This window comes from Lissotriton vulgaris, chromosome 2_1 (assembly GCF_964263255.1).
Source record: "Lissotriton vulgaris chromosome 2_1, aLisVul1.2, whole genome shotgun sequence".
Taxonomy (NCBI): Eukaryota; Metazoa; Chordata; class Amphibia; order Caudata; family Salamandridae; genus Lissotriton; species Lissotriton vulgaris.
Genome location: NC_141687.1, coordinates 1,251,714,943 through 1,251,732,496, shown reverse-complemented (window position 1 = coordinate 1,251,732,496; position 17,554 = coordinate 1,251,714,943). Strand labels below are relative to the sequence as shown.

The 17,554-nt window shown below is 44.1% G+C and overlaps 1 protein-coding gene across 1 annotated transcript in view; it reads left to right on the top strand.

Moving 5' to 3' along the window:
- UBASH3B (ubiquitin associated and SH3 domain containing B) overlaps window positions 1-17,554 on the top strand; it is an 806,096-nt gene that overhangs the window by 494,680 nt on the left and 293,862 nt on the right. The window contains exon 6 of the mRNA XM_086956973.1: window positions 12,455-12,663. Within this exon, the coding sequence (XP_086813099.1) occupies window positions 12,455-12,663 (209 nt within the window). The remainder of the gene's footprint in view (window positions 1-12,454; window positions 12,664-17,554) is intronic.

Here is a 17,554-nt window from a genome sequence, read left to right as displayed (position 1 = left end):
ATTAATGCTTTGCTTATAATGCATTAATTAGCTGCACATCTTCTGCCTGTACATGGTCTTGCAGCCATGCTATCCACCTAGGCATGTGAGGTCAGCTTACTTAGATGTGCTTTCTTTCCATCGAGCTGGATATTAAACATTCAGTGAAAGGTCCCTACATGCCCCAAATTTTAAGCTTTGGCTTTCACTACCGTCACACTGAAGGAGATCTATTCAGATTTCATAGCAGACTGTTATACCAATCTCCTCTATTACACATTTAACTAGTTGATGGGTCTGACGAACTGATGGCTTGACCCTCTCATGCAAATCAAATGGTACAGCTTATCTTATACGGTTCCTACAGATTTAGTAGGACTAAATATTAGATCATCACAACTTCAATATAAAGACTGAGGGCCTCATTACGATGTCGGTTGGAAAAGCTCCGAACGGCATTTGGATTTTCCTAACCCGTGTCCGAATCCATGTTTCTGACCGACTTGGAAACATTTCCAACCAACCGATTACGAAGGAAGTTAACCATTCAGGTCCGACTGGCATTCGGAGACTCTGAGTCGGTCAGAGCCGAATCGTACAGCTCTACGGACTGCGCTTCAGACTGACATATTATGATGTCAGATACGGACAGCTTTTCCGAATCGGACTGTCCGACACAGAAGGGCTGTCAGAAACTGACTATGGGGGCCCGCAGAAGGCCCCCCTTCACCCGGTGGCCTCTGATTGGGGCTCGTAAGGGTACCCATTGGACCCCTCTTTACAACCATGCACAGTGTGGCAGGCACCATGGGGTGCCCGCCACAGGGTGTAAGGTTTTCCAAAACCACCCCTTTTTAGGTCTCGCTTAGACGAAAGCAAAAGCGAAGCTTTTGCTGTCTAGGGCGAGACAACTTATGTTGTTACTTTTGGGGGAATGTGGATAGCAAAGGGCCACGCGCTTTTTCTGGCCGAGATTGTACCTCGTGGGCGCGCACGTCGCCGTGCCCCTCTCGTGCCTCATTCCCATGCGCAAACACAGCCACACTCACGCATGCGCACATACACAGCCATACACAGGCACACACACACTGCATACACACACGCATCCCCCCTTAAACAGACACACACGCACACAGACAGACGCACGCACAGACACACTCAGACACACGCGCGTACACCCCCACCCTCAACCCCACTCACCGGGCTCCTCTCCCCTTACGCATGTTCGCCCCTTTCCGATGTTCTTCACGACGGGAGATGTCGGACCTAGTAGAGCGGGGGCTGCCTGCGCATGCGCGGCATTTGTAACCGGGGCCTGGGCTCTCAGAATGAAAGTTAGAAATGCCGCGCATGCGCGGGCATCCCGTACCATGGCTGGCGCGCCCTTTAAGGAGGTGATACTAGTCGCTGCAGCAGTCTCACCTGAACCGGTCGGGACGCCGGTATCCTGCAGGGAATATTCTAAGTGAAAAGCTGCAGGGTGGGGGGCCGCAGCACACAAAGCGGGTGCGACGGAAAGATGCTCTTAAGAGGCCGGTAGCTGCAGTAGGAAAGGAAGGCGAAAATGACATGCCTGTGACGCCAGTACAGGACGGGTGGGCTGCAAACCAGCACACTGCCCGTACAGAAGTTAAGGGGCATGCCTCCATCCAATCGTACGGCTGTGTGTCGTCTTCCGGGATCCCACAACCAATAATACATTGGCAGACCTCTCTCAGCCAATCTACAACAACCGTGTAGTTTAAGAGCACTGTTGTCCAATGAACAGTTGACAATAGCTTCCCAGCCAGTCACATGACAAAAGTTCAACAAACCAATCCCTGATTGTCACAGTACTGCCCTATCTAAACAGGATATGTTTTCTTACACCTGATTGAGTGTTTGTGGTTGGAGCCGCTGGTTCGGTCCTCGTGCGCAGTGAATACAGTGTTTACCATTGATAAAGCGCAAACTTGGTAGGACTTGCACGTTCAATGCTTGTCGTAAAGAGGCCCTGGGGCATTTGTGTGGCGCCCGCGCGTACAGAGAAGGCATCTGGTTGCTGTTCTCCGCGGGAACCGGCATGTTGTGCGAAAGGTGGAGCATGGTGGCAGAGATCGTGCTGCATATAGATGATCCCTGTGAGGACAGTGATATTGTCTGCCTTTGCTCCAGAGCCTTTTCAAAGTAAGCGCATGTACAATTCTTATTTTTTCACATGCATTTATTATACCGAGCTGATGTTGTTTGGCGCACTTTTTTTTGCAATGGAACATTTTATAGAGCTTTCTTTTTAGATTGTATCTCTCTCACTTGGGCATTTGTTGGGGACGTTGCGGGTGACAGGGCTGAGCTTCCTGCTCCATTTTACCCAATGAGGCCTGTACCGCCCCCTCTGGCTGGTGAAACAGCTGCCTCCGCCCCTGCCCTGGTGCACGCGGTTTATGATCTGACCGGGTGGGACGGAGGGGTAAGGGGGGTGAAACTTGATTTCTCTGCTGCATTCCCCTCTCACCTTATGCATTTACTTGCGGTGCACAGTGGGATTGTGGCGCGCCTGTGGGAAAGTTTTGCGACTGAAAGCGCCACGAGGCTATTAGCGTCATTGTGAGCACTATCGGAGCGGTTGCGCTGTCTGGCAATAGCCTTGCGTTTCACGTCACTTAATCACTCGTATGTACTTTTATGGCCTTCCAAGTGAATAGCGACTAGTTGTAAAACTTGTCATTGTAACAGCAAGCGCCTCCTGTGTTTGTAGACGGACCAGTGTGTGTGTGTATCGAGAATATAATATGCGACCCCACTGCGCACTGTGATGTCACGGATCCCACCTCCACATTGTAGGACCCCCTCTGTGCTTTGGGATTTCACTCGGCTCCACTGTACATTGTGGTGAAATGTGCGCATTTTGTGCGTTGTGACACGTGGTTGCGCTGAGATTTCCGAGGACCCATCTGTGCATTGTGATAGTGTTTGACAGCCTCCTGCTGCGCAGTGTATAAATGTATGGAGCCCACAGCATTGTAATGACATTAGGTACCACTGTGCATTGTGATGTCATCCGCATTGTGATGCTACAGGCCACATTAGTGCATTGAGACAAAATGGGATCATGCTGCGCGGTGACGTCACAGCTCATTGTGATATCGCAGGACCTAGCTGTACATTAATTGTGGCTCTGTGCATTGATATTAAGCCTGGTGGACATTTCCCTTGAAATGAGAAATGAACGATACTACCCCATTAGGTTTTGTTCGGGGGAGGGGGGCCAGGGGAAGCTCTCACAGAAACATTGGAACAAGGCTAGAAGGCTTTCAGAATTGTACACTTCATATTTTGGTAGGCACCGGCTATTGAACAACATACATTTTGAGTGGATTTGTTTACTCGTGAATGCTTTTTGACCGCTGGCTCCACTTTCCGCCCGCTCTTCCTCGTGAGGTATTTAAGTGCAGTAATGGGTGAGTTGAGTATTCTCACCCTATCATTGTCCCATGTGAAACTCATCGCGAGTGGCTACTGAACGAGTTTGCAGCAGACTTGAGTCTAAAGAATTGAGCCGGTATGAGGCTGCCTGGACTGGCATCTGATAAAGAAAGAAGCGGGCAGCGATGAAAGGGGATCTGATATCTCGGGCGCAGCATATGTTTTCACATTGACAGAGTTCAGACAGTAATGAGCCATTTTCGTAAGAAGCATATTTGAGCCCTTCTACTCAGCTTGTTCATTGTTACAAAACATGTTAACACCCGGTTTCACCATGCATGCTACAAGAAGGGAGACTGGGGGTGCAGGGTGCCTTCAAAGTATTTTCTGCCCCCTGCTTTTTGCTCTACAGTTCGAGAGAATGCCAATTCCGCAGGTTGCCTACATAGAATATTAGCTAAAGTTGCACAGGGTTCTGTATTATATTTATAGGTTAGAGGCTACAATTATTGGATTTTCCGATACCTGGAAATTTAGCAGTATAGGGGCATTGCCTGTGATCCGTCTGGAGTCAAGATTGACCACCTCTTGAATAGAATACGTGGTTTACGTGATGAAATACATTTGTGATTAGAAATAAACAGAGTAAGCTATTGGCCTAGTAAATGACAATTCCATTTATTTATCTGTTTTCAAAACCAACACATAAATAAAAATGTTGTCATTAACAATGCCAATAGCTCTAACTTTTGCAAAGGCGAGACCGTTGCACTGTAAATGCTTGTTTAAATAGGAACCTGTGTTGTTAGTCAGAACAGAGGCTCTCATTGAAGTCAATCGGGGTCCGCCGAACAGTGTGCGGAAACATCGTAATCGTTTGGTCGGATTTGCTGGATCCGAGTCGGTCAGAAACGTTTCCGACAAGAAGTTGGTCTGATTGCTTTCCGACTGACATCGTAATGAGGTCCTGAGTCTTCTAATAGCATCAGTAAATGTTGGTTTGGCTAGTTCACAGTACTGCATTTAAACTCCTAAACCTCCAGAGGTATATATGCTGTTGGTATCCTCGAGCACAACCACTCTTATTCACAAGGAGTTCATGGAAACAGATCTAGCTAATCTGATAGAGACCTATAGCCATGGATTGATTATTTTAGAATTATCCCCAGGCGTCAGACAGGATCTGGATTTTTTTCTTGAGCAGTACCCCTGCGTGCAGGTAGGTGGCTTTGTTTGACTCTGCATGGCATAATCCGCGTCAGACATTCTGTTCATGGTGCCTATATAGGTGCCTCCCAGGCGCGGTCTGACATTTATTTTCCAGTCAGTCAGTGCAGATCCTGGAAGAGCTACCCCATAGTCACTTTTTGACTAAGCTTTTTCAATGTTTTGTCGAACTCTTATTTGAGGTCTTACCTCCTGGTATGGCAGATATGTCATCGAAGAAGTCTTGCTTCAAGCCCTGAGGCGCCTCTCACACCTTGTTTGCGTTTGGTGCCTCAAATGAGACCATGACCTGAAGGCCTGTCTCGACTGCCGTGCCATGCACCCAGGGTCTTGAGAGACGATCCCTCAAGCTCCTTGTGGCTCGAAATGCAACGCTCAAGGTCCCGGTTGAGAAGAAGGTCCCAGGAGTGATCACGGAGTCAGAGGTCATCATCGCATTCCAAGTTGACGAACGGTTCAGGTAAGTCTCAGTCCCACAAAAAGAAAAAGAAGTCAAAGAGTACTTCGACTTCACCTCCTCCATCAGCTGATGGGACAAGGGAGTGCCCCTCGAGCCCAGGCTCCCCGGTTGAGCCAGCACATGGGTGACTCTGCACGGACTCACGATTCTAGGAGCTGGAGCGACCCCCTCTCAAATTCAGGAGTTTTTTGAGGCCATTCACCTTATCTTTGAGCAGCCTGTTTCCTCTGACGCACCTTTGGGCCCCACAGGTTTAGGAGGGGTCTGTACTGGATCCGCACTGGTGGCCCCGGCACCAGTCGGGCCCCAGGGATTCTCTGTTGGTCCAGATTGGCACTGGCTGTGCCTTGTCGACCTTCCCCGGCTCTGGTTCTGAAGCAGCCATTCCCATTTACATCCCCAACTCTGTCATAAAGGCAGGGAGGTTTCGTCCTACTCCTGGCGGAGCCTGAGCCCTATTCCTATGGGCTAGGACTCATGGAAGAATGCAAGGATTTTCTTGAACCTGAAGAATACCAGCCTTATGACTCCTTGGACTGGTGTGAGGATCTGAGTGGACACTTCTCCAGATACTGGCATGATTTCTTCCCCTACCATGGCTACTGATGAGGAAGCTGCATTTGTTATTGTGGTGCAGAGGGCAGCTGAGGTCCTAAACCTTATTCTGCCCCCAGTGGCAGTGAAGACTAATGTCTTTATGGAAGTGCTTCAAATGGGAGTGTCCCCTTCCAAACCGCTTCTCCCATTCAACAAGGCACTTACTGATGTCCTGCTTGGGACCTGGACCAAGCTCAACACAAGAGCCCCGCTCCAGTGTATCCCAAATTCCCCACAGAACACATACCTCGGAGAACTTGGTGATCCAAGCCTCTACTCTCATGTTAATTCTGGTGTATTCCCAACCGCACCCCCAGATTGGGAATCCAAGAGGCTGGGCAGTTTGCGTAAGAAGATGTTTTCTTCCACCAGCCTGGCATTCTGTCAGTGAACATCACATGCCTTTTGGACCTCTACTCCCACACCCTGTGGGATACAGTTGCGCAAGTGCTGCCAATTGTCCTAGGGGAGACCCGGGCAGTACTGTCCCACGCTGTTGTCGAAGGGAGAGATGCTGCTAAGTTCGCCATTAGATGTGGACTAGACACCACCGACTCACTAGGCATTGAAGTTTTGTTGCAAGTGGCCCTGCTTCCCCACACCTGTTTGAGGACTACTGACTATTCTGGGGCTGTCCAGACATCATTATTGGACATGCGCTTTAAATGCCCCGTCTCTTCGGAAACAAGGTGGATTTGGCACTGGAGCACTTTAAGGACAGCTGGGCTATGGCTAGGTACTTGGGCTTTTCCATGATCCCTCTTCATCGTCAATCCACCTTTCACTTTCTTCATGGCCACAGAAGGGGCACCAGCCCTGTTCTTACCCGCTCAGCTGATGCGGTGCACAATCTTTCCAGCCTCTGCATGGCTGTGCACGTGGTTCCTTCAGGCACCGTGCATGGGTGCCCAGCGATTGAGTTAGTCCACCACTACCCCACCAGTTGCAGCCTTCAATCCCTCATAGTCTGCCCATTTACTATCATGGTCACACAGTGGGCAGCAGGATTTGTCATCACCTGCCTGACTGGTAGTTCATTACATCGGACAGATGGGTTTGGCAGATTGTCCGAAGGGGCTACTCTATCCCCTTCAAGACTACCCCTCCCTCAATGCCACTTGCTTGTGACAGGCTTCTCCACCAGAAAGTGATGGCTCTTTTGGTCAAAGAAGCCATAGCAAGAGTGCCAATACCAAACGTGGGTTGTGGTTGCTATTCCCGCTACTTTCTCGTGCCCAAGATAGTAGGAGGCTTTCGTCCTATCCTGATGACTTGCACTTTCTCAACTTCTTCCTCAAGAAGGAGAAGTTCAAAATGCTCACTCTTGCTCAGGTCCTATATGGCCTGGACCCAGGAGTCTGGATGGTAGCGTTGGACTTGCAGGATACATATTTCCATATTTCCATCTTGACTGCCTGCAGATGTTACCTGCCGTTCATGATGAGCCACACGCACTTTTAGTTCGTTGTGCTCCCTTTTGGCCTCACAAGCGCTCCTTACATATTCACCAAGGTGATGGCGGTGGTTGCAGCTCATCTGCAGAGATCAGGAGTATCAGTCTTCCCCATATATCGATGACTGGCTGTTGACGTTGGCCTTGCTCCAGGCTGTCATATCCCACCTCTAGACTACGGCAGCCCTCCTGCATTCACTGGGGTTCATTATCAAGATCCTGAGGGAAACAACCTTTACAACGCAACTTTTACACCGCACTACCATTACAACGAAACTTTTAAAACGCAACATCCATTACAACGCATGCATTTACAACGCAACCATTATAACGCATGACACTACAACGCACACCACTACAACGCATGCCATTACAACGCAGTCATTACAGCGCATACCATTACAATGCATAGCATTACAACACATAGTACCCTTACACTATCCAACACTTACCCTACTGTTGCACCCCCTGGAGTTAGAATAGTAATTTTTACCCCTACACTATCCAACACTTACCCTACTGTTGCACCCCCTGGAGTTAGAATAGTAATTGTAACCCCTACACTATCCAACACTTACCCTACTGTTGCACCCCCTGAGTTAGAATAGTAATTTTTACCCCTACACTATCCAATACTTACCTTTCATGCAATGTACTGTTATGCGGTGTAATGGTATGCGTTGTAAATGTAGTATGCGTTGTAGTGGAATGCGTTGTAAAGGTAGTTTCAAAGAATTTGTTGTAATGGCATGCGTTGTAATGATATGCGTTGTAATGGATGTTGCGGTGTAAAAATTGCGTTGTAAAGGTAGGCGTTGTAAAAGTATGCGTTGTAACGTCATACATCCAGATCCTGAAGTCACATCTAACTCCTCTCAACTGCTCACTTTCATTGCTGCTGTTCTGGACATGATGCGGTTTCTGCCAATCATCCTGAATGGTGAGTCCAGAATATTCATGCTATGATACCAATGTTTCGGCTTCTATCCTGGATTTCAGTGAGAGTGACTGTGGGGCTGCTGATCCTCATGCCCAGATGCTGATGATACATGACATTGGCATATGCGGGCTCTGCAGTGGTAACAGTGGGTGGTGCATCAGGGCAATCAATCTGACATGATCCAGAACTCAGAGGGAACTGCAAAAGATCTGCAGTAGTGTTTATTTAACGAACTGTGATTAGGTCTGGCGTATCCCTCTCCCTTCCACAATCAGATCTCACAGTAGTGTTGGAGCTCCGAGTTATCCATTGGGCATTGAACGCCTTCCTACCATTCATCCAGGGAAGGCTTGTGCAGGTGTTCATGAACAACACCACCGCCATATGGTACAGCAACAAACAGGGCAATGTGAGGTCATGGACCCTTTGTCAAGACGTTTTGCATCTCTAGACATGGATAGACCTGTAGGGTGTATTCCTGGTTGTTCAACATCTGGTGGGTTCTCTGAATGCCAGAGCGGATAAACTCAGCTAAAGATGCCTTGCTGATCACGAGCCCTAAGCACGCCTGGTATTCCATGACGTAGGTCTCGGGCTCACTGTGCCACGGGATTCAAGCTATCCTGGCTGATGAGGGGTGACACCCCCAAACCAGTCCAAGGATGCTTGTTTCCGGTACAAGGAAGACCTGGCTTGGCAGTTCGGGCTGGACTGTTCCCATGAGGCACAGGGTCAAGACTGATTTGCATATGGCCAGGTCAAAACTGGGGTGGCATGGTGAGCAAAAGAATGATCTCTCGACTGTGGGTAAATGTTTTGAGTTTTTCTGCATTCTGCCCATCAATTCTGGGTCTTTTGCCGATCACAAATGGCACCTACATCCAGAGGTAGTGCAAGGTCTCTTTCAAGAGTAGGGAGAAACTTGTTTAAATCTGTTCTGAGCTGTTCAGCACGGCCATTGGGCTCTGATCAAGTTACTTACCTTTGGTAATGCCTCTTCTTGTAAAAACTCTGTCTAGCAGCAGATTCCTTACTGATCCACCCATTTTCCCCACTGCGTGAATGGATTTCTAGGGATAGGGCTTTTCCCTTTCCGGGCCCTAGTTTTCCACACCAGTGATCAGTTACTTCGTGGCTCTGCACTTGGTGGAAAGTGTCAAAAAGTAACTGACAGCAGCACACCTAGGTGGGGCCTATATAGACATCGCAAACGTCATTTTTGGCACGGACGACACCAACAACGCCACACAGAGCCAAATTACATTACCTACTGGTGTGCATGGACATTGCTCACAAAAGCTTTCCAGATCCAGTCTAATGCTGGGAATAATTCCAAGGTGAGGAATCTGCGACTAGATATGGTCTCTACCAGATAAGGCATTACCGAAGGTAAGTAACTTGTTCTTTCGTTTGTCACTTTTGCATGTCCAAAGTTTTACAAAGAAAAGAAACAATAATGCATTTTCAAATGCTTTTTGAAAAGATCTAATCCTGGTTAGTAAAACATAAACTGTAATTATTAGACAGATGAAACACATCATTGTTACAGGCATTATCAGAATTGTAAAAAAACACAAAAATTCAATCATGTTAATTGTTCCTAATGGTAATCCTAACTATCTCTACTCTATTGAACGCATGGTGGGAGTATCCTAATTCCAGAACCAGTGCATTAAAAAATGCACCCCGTCTCAGTGTGCAAGCCTGCATACATCTCTGCTTGCACAGCTATCTTCCTTCCTAAAGAAAAATGTCAGGGCCTGCAAAGCTGCATCTCTGTCACAGCTCTCAGCAGTTTTCCTGATAACTGCGGTTTGAAGTGCATTCTCTGAATTCAAAACGGATGCTGTTTAAATAGTAAAAACACTAGCTATATCGCATTATGCTAGGGATGCACAATAACAAATTTACTTAGTCTGGAGAAAAAGAATTGTATCCTATGAGCACATAATAAAGTAAGGACATTGCATTCTAGTATATGTGTCCCTGGAACTAACAGTGCAGACTGCAAAGGAACAATGTCTAACATAAATAAATGTGTGTGTATTTATCTCAATATTAGTGAAAAACATGTACCAATCATTATCTTAAAAAGATGGTAAGCTAAAAAAGAAAAACTAACATGGAGACAAAGGGCTTTAGAACAAGTTTAGTGGTCCTCCTGTCAGCCTGCCATCGCCGTGCCGACAGGAGGACCCCCAAGCCCGACGTGCGCCCTCTTGCTGGATTATGACCTCAATCCATGGTGGGCAGGTGGTGCTGCAGCGGTCTCATGGCTGCGGCTGTTTAAGGCTCACAGGAGAGCCTTAACAGCAGCCTGCCGCCGTGACAGTGCCTGCAGCACATTCCCGAACGGTGTGGCATGCACCATGTCATGTATGCTATTCCGTGCAGGAACAGGGGTGCAATTCCAGGGGTGCACAACAGGTGCCCCACTGCATGCATCCCCAGATCCAGAATCAGCAGGGAGCCCACTTCCATGTCCGCCACCCTTTTCATGGCGGGCTCACCGCCATGTAAAGGGTTGTGGAAATGAAAGTCAGAATATGCTCGGGTGCAGAAGCAGCACCGCAAGCATATTCCTGGCCTTTTCTGCTGAACAACCACAGCAGGATCCTGGATCCCGGCAGAGGCAGCTGTCCTGTGGTGGCTTCACTATCACATTTAGAATGCTGCGGGCAGATCTGCAGAAGTCAGATCACTGCCGCGAGTATGACGGTCCTGAGAACAGCCGTACTCATAATAAGGCCCTAAATGTAATCCCTACAACACATCCTGCCTGCTCCCTTGCACTCTTGATTGCCTCTACCTTTTTCTGGCAAATCATACAGAAAACATGTATCTTGATTTCTTCTATCAAGAAGTAACAAGTTTTCTAATAGACCTCTCCATTAATAAGGCTTAGCATCGTCCAGATATAATCTGTTTCTGACACTGCCAAGAATACGTGAACACATTTGTAGCCTGGTCTAAGACAACTTTCTTCCTGCCCTTCCTCTAACATGCAGCACTTTATGGGCACTTTGAATAAATCAAGTGTTTTCAATATGGTACAACCAAAATCTTGGTATGGCATTAATTGATTTGATAGATTCACAAATGGGTTGAGTAGTGCACACCTATTTAATCAATGATTCTGGGTTAAACTGTTTGTCTCCTGGTTTGGTAAACGGTGTGCTGGGTGGGAAAGAGGAGCCACCCTCTGATGAAGCTAGAAATGAATATGGACTAGTGACTCACGTCATTAGACCCTACCCGCACTACCTGAGGCAGAACTCCATCTGCCTACATAAACTGAAAAGTACTCATGTTTGTGTGCTATCTCAAATTTAATTTTAGCAATTTTCTTCACAATTTCAGTGCTTTAAACATTTTATATGTACATTTCTAAGTAAACAATCAATATATCATTCTCCTAGGCTAGACATTTAAATTACTGTCTTAGCATAAATCATTGGTTCAAGCGAAGAAAAGAAAATATTATCCAGTCCCAATGCATTTCGGGAATTTTCCCTTCGTCAGGGGCGCAAGTATTAGTGATGTAAGCAGGTTTTGGCAACGGTAATTCAGTGTTTCAAGATAACTTAATGACACCTTTAAAATGTTTAAAGCAATGAAATTGTGAAGAAAATTGCTACAATTAAATTTGAGATAGCACACAAACATGAGTACTTTTCAGTTTATATAGGGATATGGAGTTCTGCCTCAGGTAGTGCGGGTAGGGTCTAATGACGTGAGTCACTAGTCCATATTCATTAATTGATTTGATGCACATTAGAAAGTAAGGCTGCTTCATGCATTACATAGACCTTGTGATACATTATTATATAAGACTGCTTCATGACTCCTAGGACTCCTATAACATGTCCCATATAGAGTCAGAATTTCTGAAGAATTGACTGCAGATATAAACTCCCATCAGATCCCTGCGTTCAGTAGGTGCTAATCTTCTTGTCGTCCCAAGAAACTATAGAAATAATTGGGGTGACAGAAGTTCTATTGTTGCCACGGCTAAGCTGTGGAATTCTCTTACCTCTCAGATCAGAGCCAGTCCTACTCAATTGTCATTTAGGAAACAAATAAAAACGCGTCGCTTCAATTAGTAGGCTTTTTTCTCCTAGGCCATGGCCCTGCCTTCTGGAGCACTTAGCGCCGAGACACCTATGCGTATTTGTGTGCTTTATAAGTTGTTTTAACATACCATAACATTTGTCTTTTTTTTGGACAAATTACCGAAACAAGTTCCTACCTTTATCTTTTTCGATGTCTATAACTTTGTGCATTTTGTTCATACACTGGTGTTCTGACTTAATCAATATTGTTTTTATTTTTGTTCTTTGTATTGCAGGCAATGTATTCATTAGCATCTCATTAACGTGTTCCTGTTTTGTAGACCCTACAGGTAATATACCCCTACATGCCGCAAAATGACGACGAACTTGAATTGGTTCCAGGGGATTTTATTTTCATGGCGCCAGTTGAACAAACGAGTACCAGTGAAGGTTGGATATATGGCACATCACTTGCAACTGGTTGTTCTGGATTATTGCCAGAAAATTATATTTCAAAAGCAGATGAATGTGGAACTTGGGTGTTCCATGGGTAAGAAAGGATTTTTCTGCCTCTTGTTTCTCTTCGCTCCTCCAATGCATCTCATACTTGTTGTGCTTTAAAATGTTAAGTAGTCTCACCACTTTATATAGTCATTTACTTCCTAGTTCAGTTAGAGACAGATAGTTTTCATAAATATTATTTCTAACGTGTACGAGGGCAATTAGGAAATTGACTAGATTGTTGTGATCTTTCAATATATTTTTACCCTCTGAACATATATTCTTTGTAGTAACAAATAAAAATAGTATTGCCCAAATGGGAAGATTAGAAATATAGATAAACACATTGTGAACACTTGAAATAAAAACAAATGTACAGCTATTATTGTAAGTTGTATTTCACGGTTGCATAGTCGACATGAACATAACTACATTCAGACACTATCAATATGGGTGACAACTTAGAAGGCCAGACTTCCCATCTCTGACCAAAGAACTCTTTATTTATTCCTAGCCTAATATTTGGCAATGATTACTGTCAAATGTGAAACAAACAGCTTTGTTATGACAGAAACAGTGTGTGTGGGTGTTTGTGTATCTACATGTGTACCTGTGGCTCTATCAATGTGTGTGTGTATCTGTCTGTGATTAGATGTGTGCATATCTGCGTGTGTGAATGTATGTCTGTACGTAGCTATGAGTGTGTGCATTCGTGCATGAATGTGTGTGTCTCTCCGTGCCTGTGTATGATTATAACAGAGTGCGTGTATGTGCATGTGTGTAAGTGTATGTCTGTAGTTGTGTACTCATGTCATAGGATGGACTGGTGTTTGTTTGTGTACAAATAATGCATGCTGTAGATAGTAGAAAAACTAACTGACATCAGGAACAGTCCTTGCACAACACATATTCCCCCCAAAAAAACTGTGGTTCACCTTGTTTGAAAAACTGTCTGCAAAGTAAATATTATAATCTATGACTTATTTTATTGATGTCTGCTCGTTCATATTACTTAACAGAAGAGAAATTATAGGGTACACATAAAGAGCACTTCCAACAAGCATTTCCAACTGATGAGGTATCTCAGATTATGCACAGATGTAAATGCACATGCCAGTGAAATGTGGATGAGAACAGCCTTTGCTGAAAATGTATGTATGAAACACCACTAGCTTAAAATTGGTTTAAGCAGAGATTGCCTTATAAAACTGACAATGCAAACTGAAATTTGGTGAAAAATATAATTGAAAAGTGATGGGGGTACGTTTTTTCCTGATGTTATTTATATTTGGGCCATAAATCAAGAGCTATGCATCTTTGTTAGCGCATCAGTTGAATGTGAAACCCTTGAAGCTATTAATTTAATTTAGTGCACACAAGTTTAAAAAGAAATATGATTTTAAATTGTACTACTTAGTGTGTTCTGAACAAATATTCACTTTATGGCCAATACACCACAAGACAAAATACAAGCCATATTGGTGGTATTTTTCCGCATTAAGGCGTTCATTAGGAGTGGCCAGTAGGGCCTGTAACAGCATTTAGCTTTCTCGAATTATGATTTCCGTAGGGTGAATGACACAAATATTGAATCAAAAATATTGCATGACATGAATATTGGGCCAAAAATGTTGTCCCTACAAAAAGATCAGATAACAGAGTATTGAAAGTGAGAATGTTGCTTAAATACAGCCGGGTCTGGTGGCTCAGTGGACTAATGCATCCCCTGCAGGGGCCTGTGTTCGACCTCATGGTCACAGGTTCAAATCCTGGTGGGTCCACTCAGCCTTGCTTCCAAATGAGGTTGATAAAATGAGTACCGTTGGGTAACAATAAACATCTAGTATTCAGCGCCAAGATACCCAAGGGTGAACGTGTGCTTTACAAGATACACATGTTATATATTATAGCTTTTGAAAATATTGTTATATATAATATTGTTGACTCTAATAAAGTTGTATTAAACGATTGTTTTTAATGAATTAACTATATAGTTGTTATAATATTTTCAGTTAATCGTATTACTGTCATTTTCTGTACATCATTTTAGTACATTTTGTAATATTTAATGTGTAATTATTTTTTTACATTTAATTAGTAATTTATAATTTAGTAGCAGATTGTTGGGTTTGTAGAAGAATAGGATGGGCAGTTATTTATGATTGTTTTTAATTTTAAATCTATAATGTTAAATATTTAATTGGGATTAATCATGTGAATTGCTGAATTGATATATTTTAATTTTAATTATTTAAGTGTGTTTTGAGATTTTAAATGTACATTTTATTTTTACTTGTATTGTAAATTAATAACATATATTTTAGATGCAGGTTATTATGGTTTGTAGAGTAATAGGTTGGGAATTTCATTTTTTATGTTATGTAAATATTTTATTGGTAATACATTAATTACGTTTTCATTGATAACTTGGGATGTAAATTCCATATGTGTGTTATGTTTTGTTAATTGTTGATTCATTGATCTGAATGTTTAATAAACTTTGTAACATATGTTTTATAGGTGTTACTGCTTTCAATTTAGTTTACTTTAATTATTACCCTGGTAATGTTATGTTAATTGGTTTCAGACCGCGCATGGCTACCCTAGCAGGGTTTCCCAGTGCAATGCTAGTAAAACAAATCGGGTACAGATTATGAAGATGGTTCCTCTTACAAGAGGTTTAGAACAACCACGTTTTCAACCTCTTCTGGAAAGTCAGAAGAGAGTGACAGGGCCTCAGATCTGAGTGGAGGGAATTCCATAGCTTTGGGCCTAAAAAGTAAAAGGCTCGACCTTCATGCTGGGATCTCCTGATTCTGGGAATCAGAGCAAGATCAAGATTATGCAGAGATCAACTAGGTGTATAAGACGACATCAGATACCTAGTATAGATAGGGCCAGAATTAGATAGACATTTATGAACATAAAACAAAGCTTTCAATTGGACGCAGCTCTCAATAGGGAGCCAGTGAAGATCCCAGAGTAGATTGGCAGTTGAAGACAACTTTGGGGATGGAGTAAAAGTCTAGCCCCCATATTTTACACAATCTGCAGCCGCCCAGATAGAGAATGTTTCCATAATCCAATCTGGAAATAAATAAAGCCTGAATGACCTTTTTTTGGGCAGAGCTGGAAAGACAACTCAAATTTTTCTTAAGCCATTTTAGGATGCCAAAACAAGTGGCAGCCACCTTCGTGTTTAGGTGACTCATGGATAATTCGTTGTCCAACCAAACTCCCAAGTTCTTAACTATAAGGGTAGGAATACTACCGATCACTTCAGGCCATAGATGTGGGCCCCAGAGATGAGGATGGTTGCCCATCAACAGAACCTCTGTCTTGTCCCCATTTAGCTTAAGGGAGTTGACATTCATCAATGGAAAGACTTGTATGAGACAGTTGTTCATGGCCTCTGCGCTGTTATTTTCTTGAGAAACAGATAAAGTTATTGGGTTGGCGTACAGGCTTCGGTGTTAAATTGTTGTGCTTTTGTGGCGTGCTCCCAATGTATCACTCTACACCTCTTAGAGTGTTAAGAACATGAATGAAGTAAAGCATCCTCTGGTTAGGGGATGACCCTCTGGGTACAGCTCTTAATCCGCTGTATAGTGTGTAAATCTTGAATAAAATAATTCCATAGGAATCTTTCTTTAGATGAACATTTTGTATTTATTCAGAAGTAAATTGTATTCATTAACTTCTTGTATAATGTCTTATTTTTCATTATTCTTTGTTTTGAGTAGAATTTTATACTTTTTCGCATTTATCCACAAGGCGTTCCCAATGCATTTCGTGCACTAAGTGCACTTCGTCAGGGGAATATCTAAACAAAAAAAGGCAATGATCTCATTTTGAGGATAACTTCCTACAAATGTGTAGGTATACAATGTTATGATGTGACTTAAGAAATCTGACTACAGTGTCACGGAAGAATTGTGGGGTCATTCGCTGTTATATAAAAGTTGATTTAGAGAAAGTGATTTAAAAAGGGTGAAAGCGGTAAATAAACAAGTGAGTTCATGTGTGATTACCAGAAGCGGGTTAATTTCTCCCGGTGGTGAATAAATAATACAATCGGTGTGTGTGTAAAGATATAAATTAAAAATAACGCTGTTGCTGAAGAATGTGGAGGGTGTTGTTAATCTATGCTCATGCTAAAGTTAGAACATGCCAGTGATTACGAGCAACCTAATTTCTAGTATATTGTGCCCATCAAATAATCTAATGTAAGAACACAATGTGTCTTACCTGCCATCGTATGGTGAATCGTTTAGTATCGAATTCTCCAGCGCGGTCAAGTCGGAGTTGGAGACGAACCGGCTTTCAATCCGCTTAAATTGTTTGGACATCGAAATAGGACTAGTTAGTGTTGAGATGTTAGTATGGGCGCCATCTTAGAATGGTGAAAGGAATGAAGGTATTAGTGAATAGTAGCCCATGCGTGAAGACTGACAAGATTCAGATGCCCTCAATGAAGTCAAAATCTGACCTGTGATTCTAGACTTGTTGAAATATAACTAAATAATAAAATAAAACAAAATAAAATAAAGGGCATAGAAAAAATTACAGAAAATGTGATGATAATATTCAAGACATATCATTCATTATATACATATGGAAAGAACATGATCCAGGATTAAAGGTAGCACGCGAATGGAAAGGGGCGACCACTCGGTCCCCCCGAACGTATGGATGAGTGCCCCGATCCCCCCGGGAAGCCATTTTTGGGCGGGAGGCGCGTCTCGGCTGGTATGCCCGAAGCGGCGTAGCCGAGGCGCGCCTTTTCCCGCCCTAGAGTGGGCTGGCCTAGACACCGACGCAGCCAGCCACGCCCCCGGGGCGGGCAGGGGCGGGTTTTCGCCCGCCCTGAAGACGGATAAAAGAAGGCGCAAGACCAGAAGACGTCCTCTTGTTCTTGTGCTCCGAAGCTGCACCTCCTC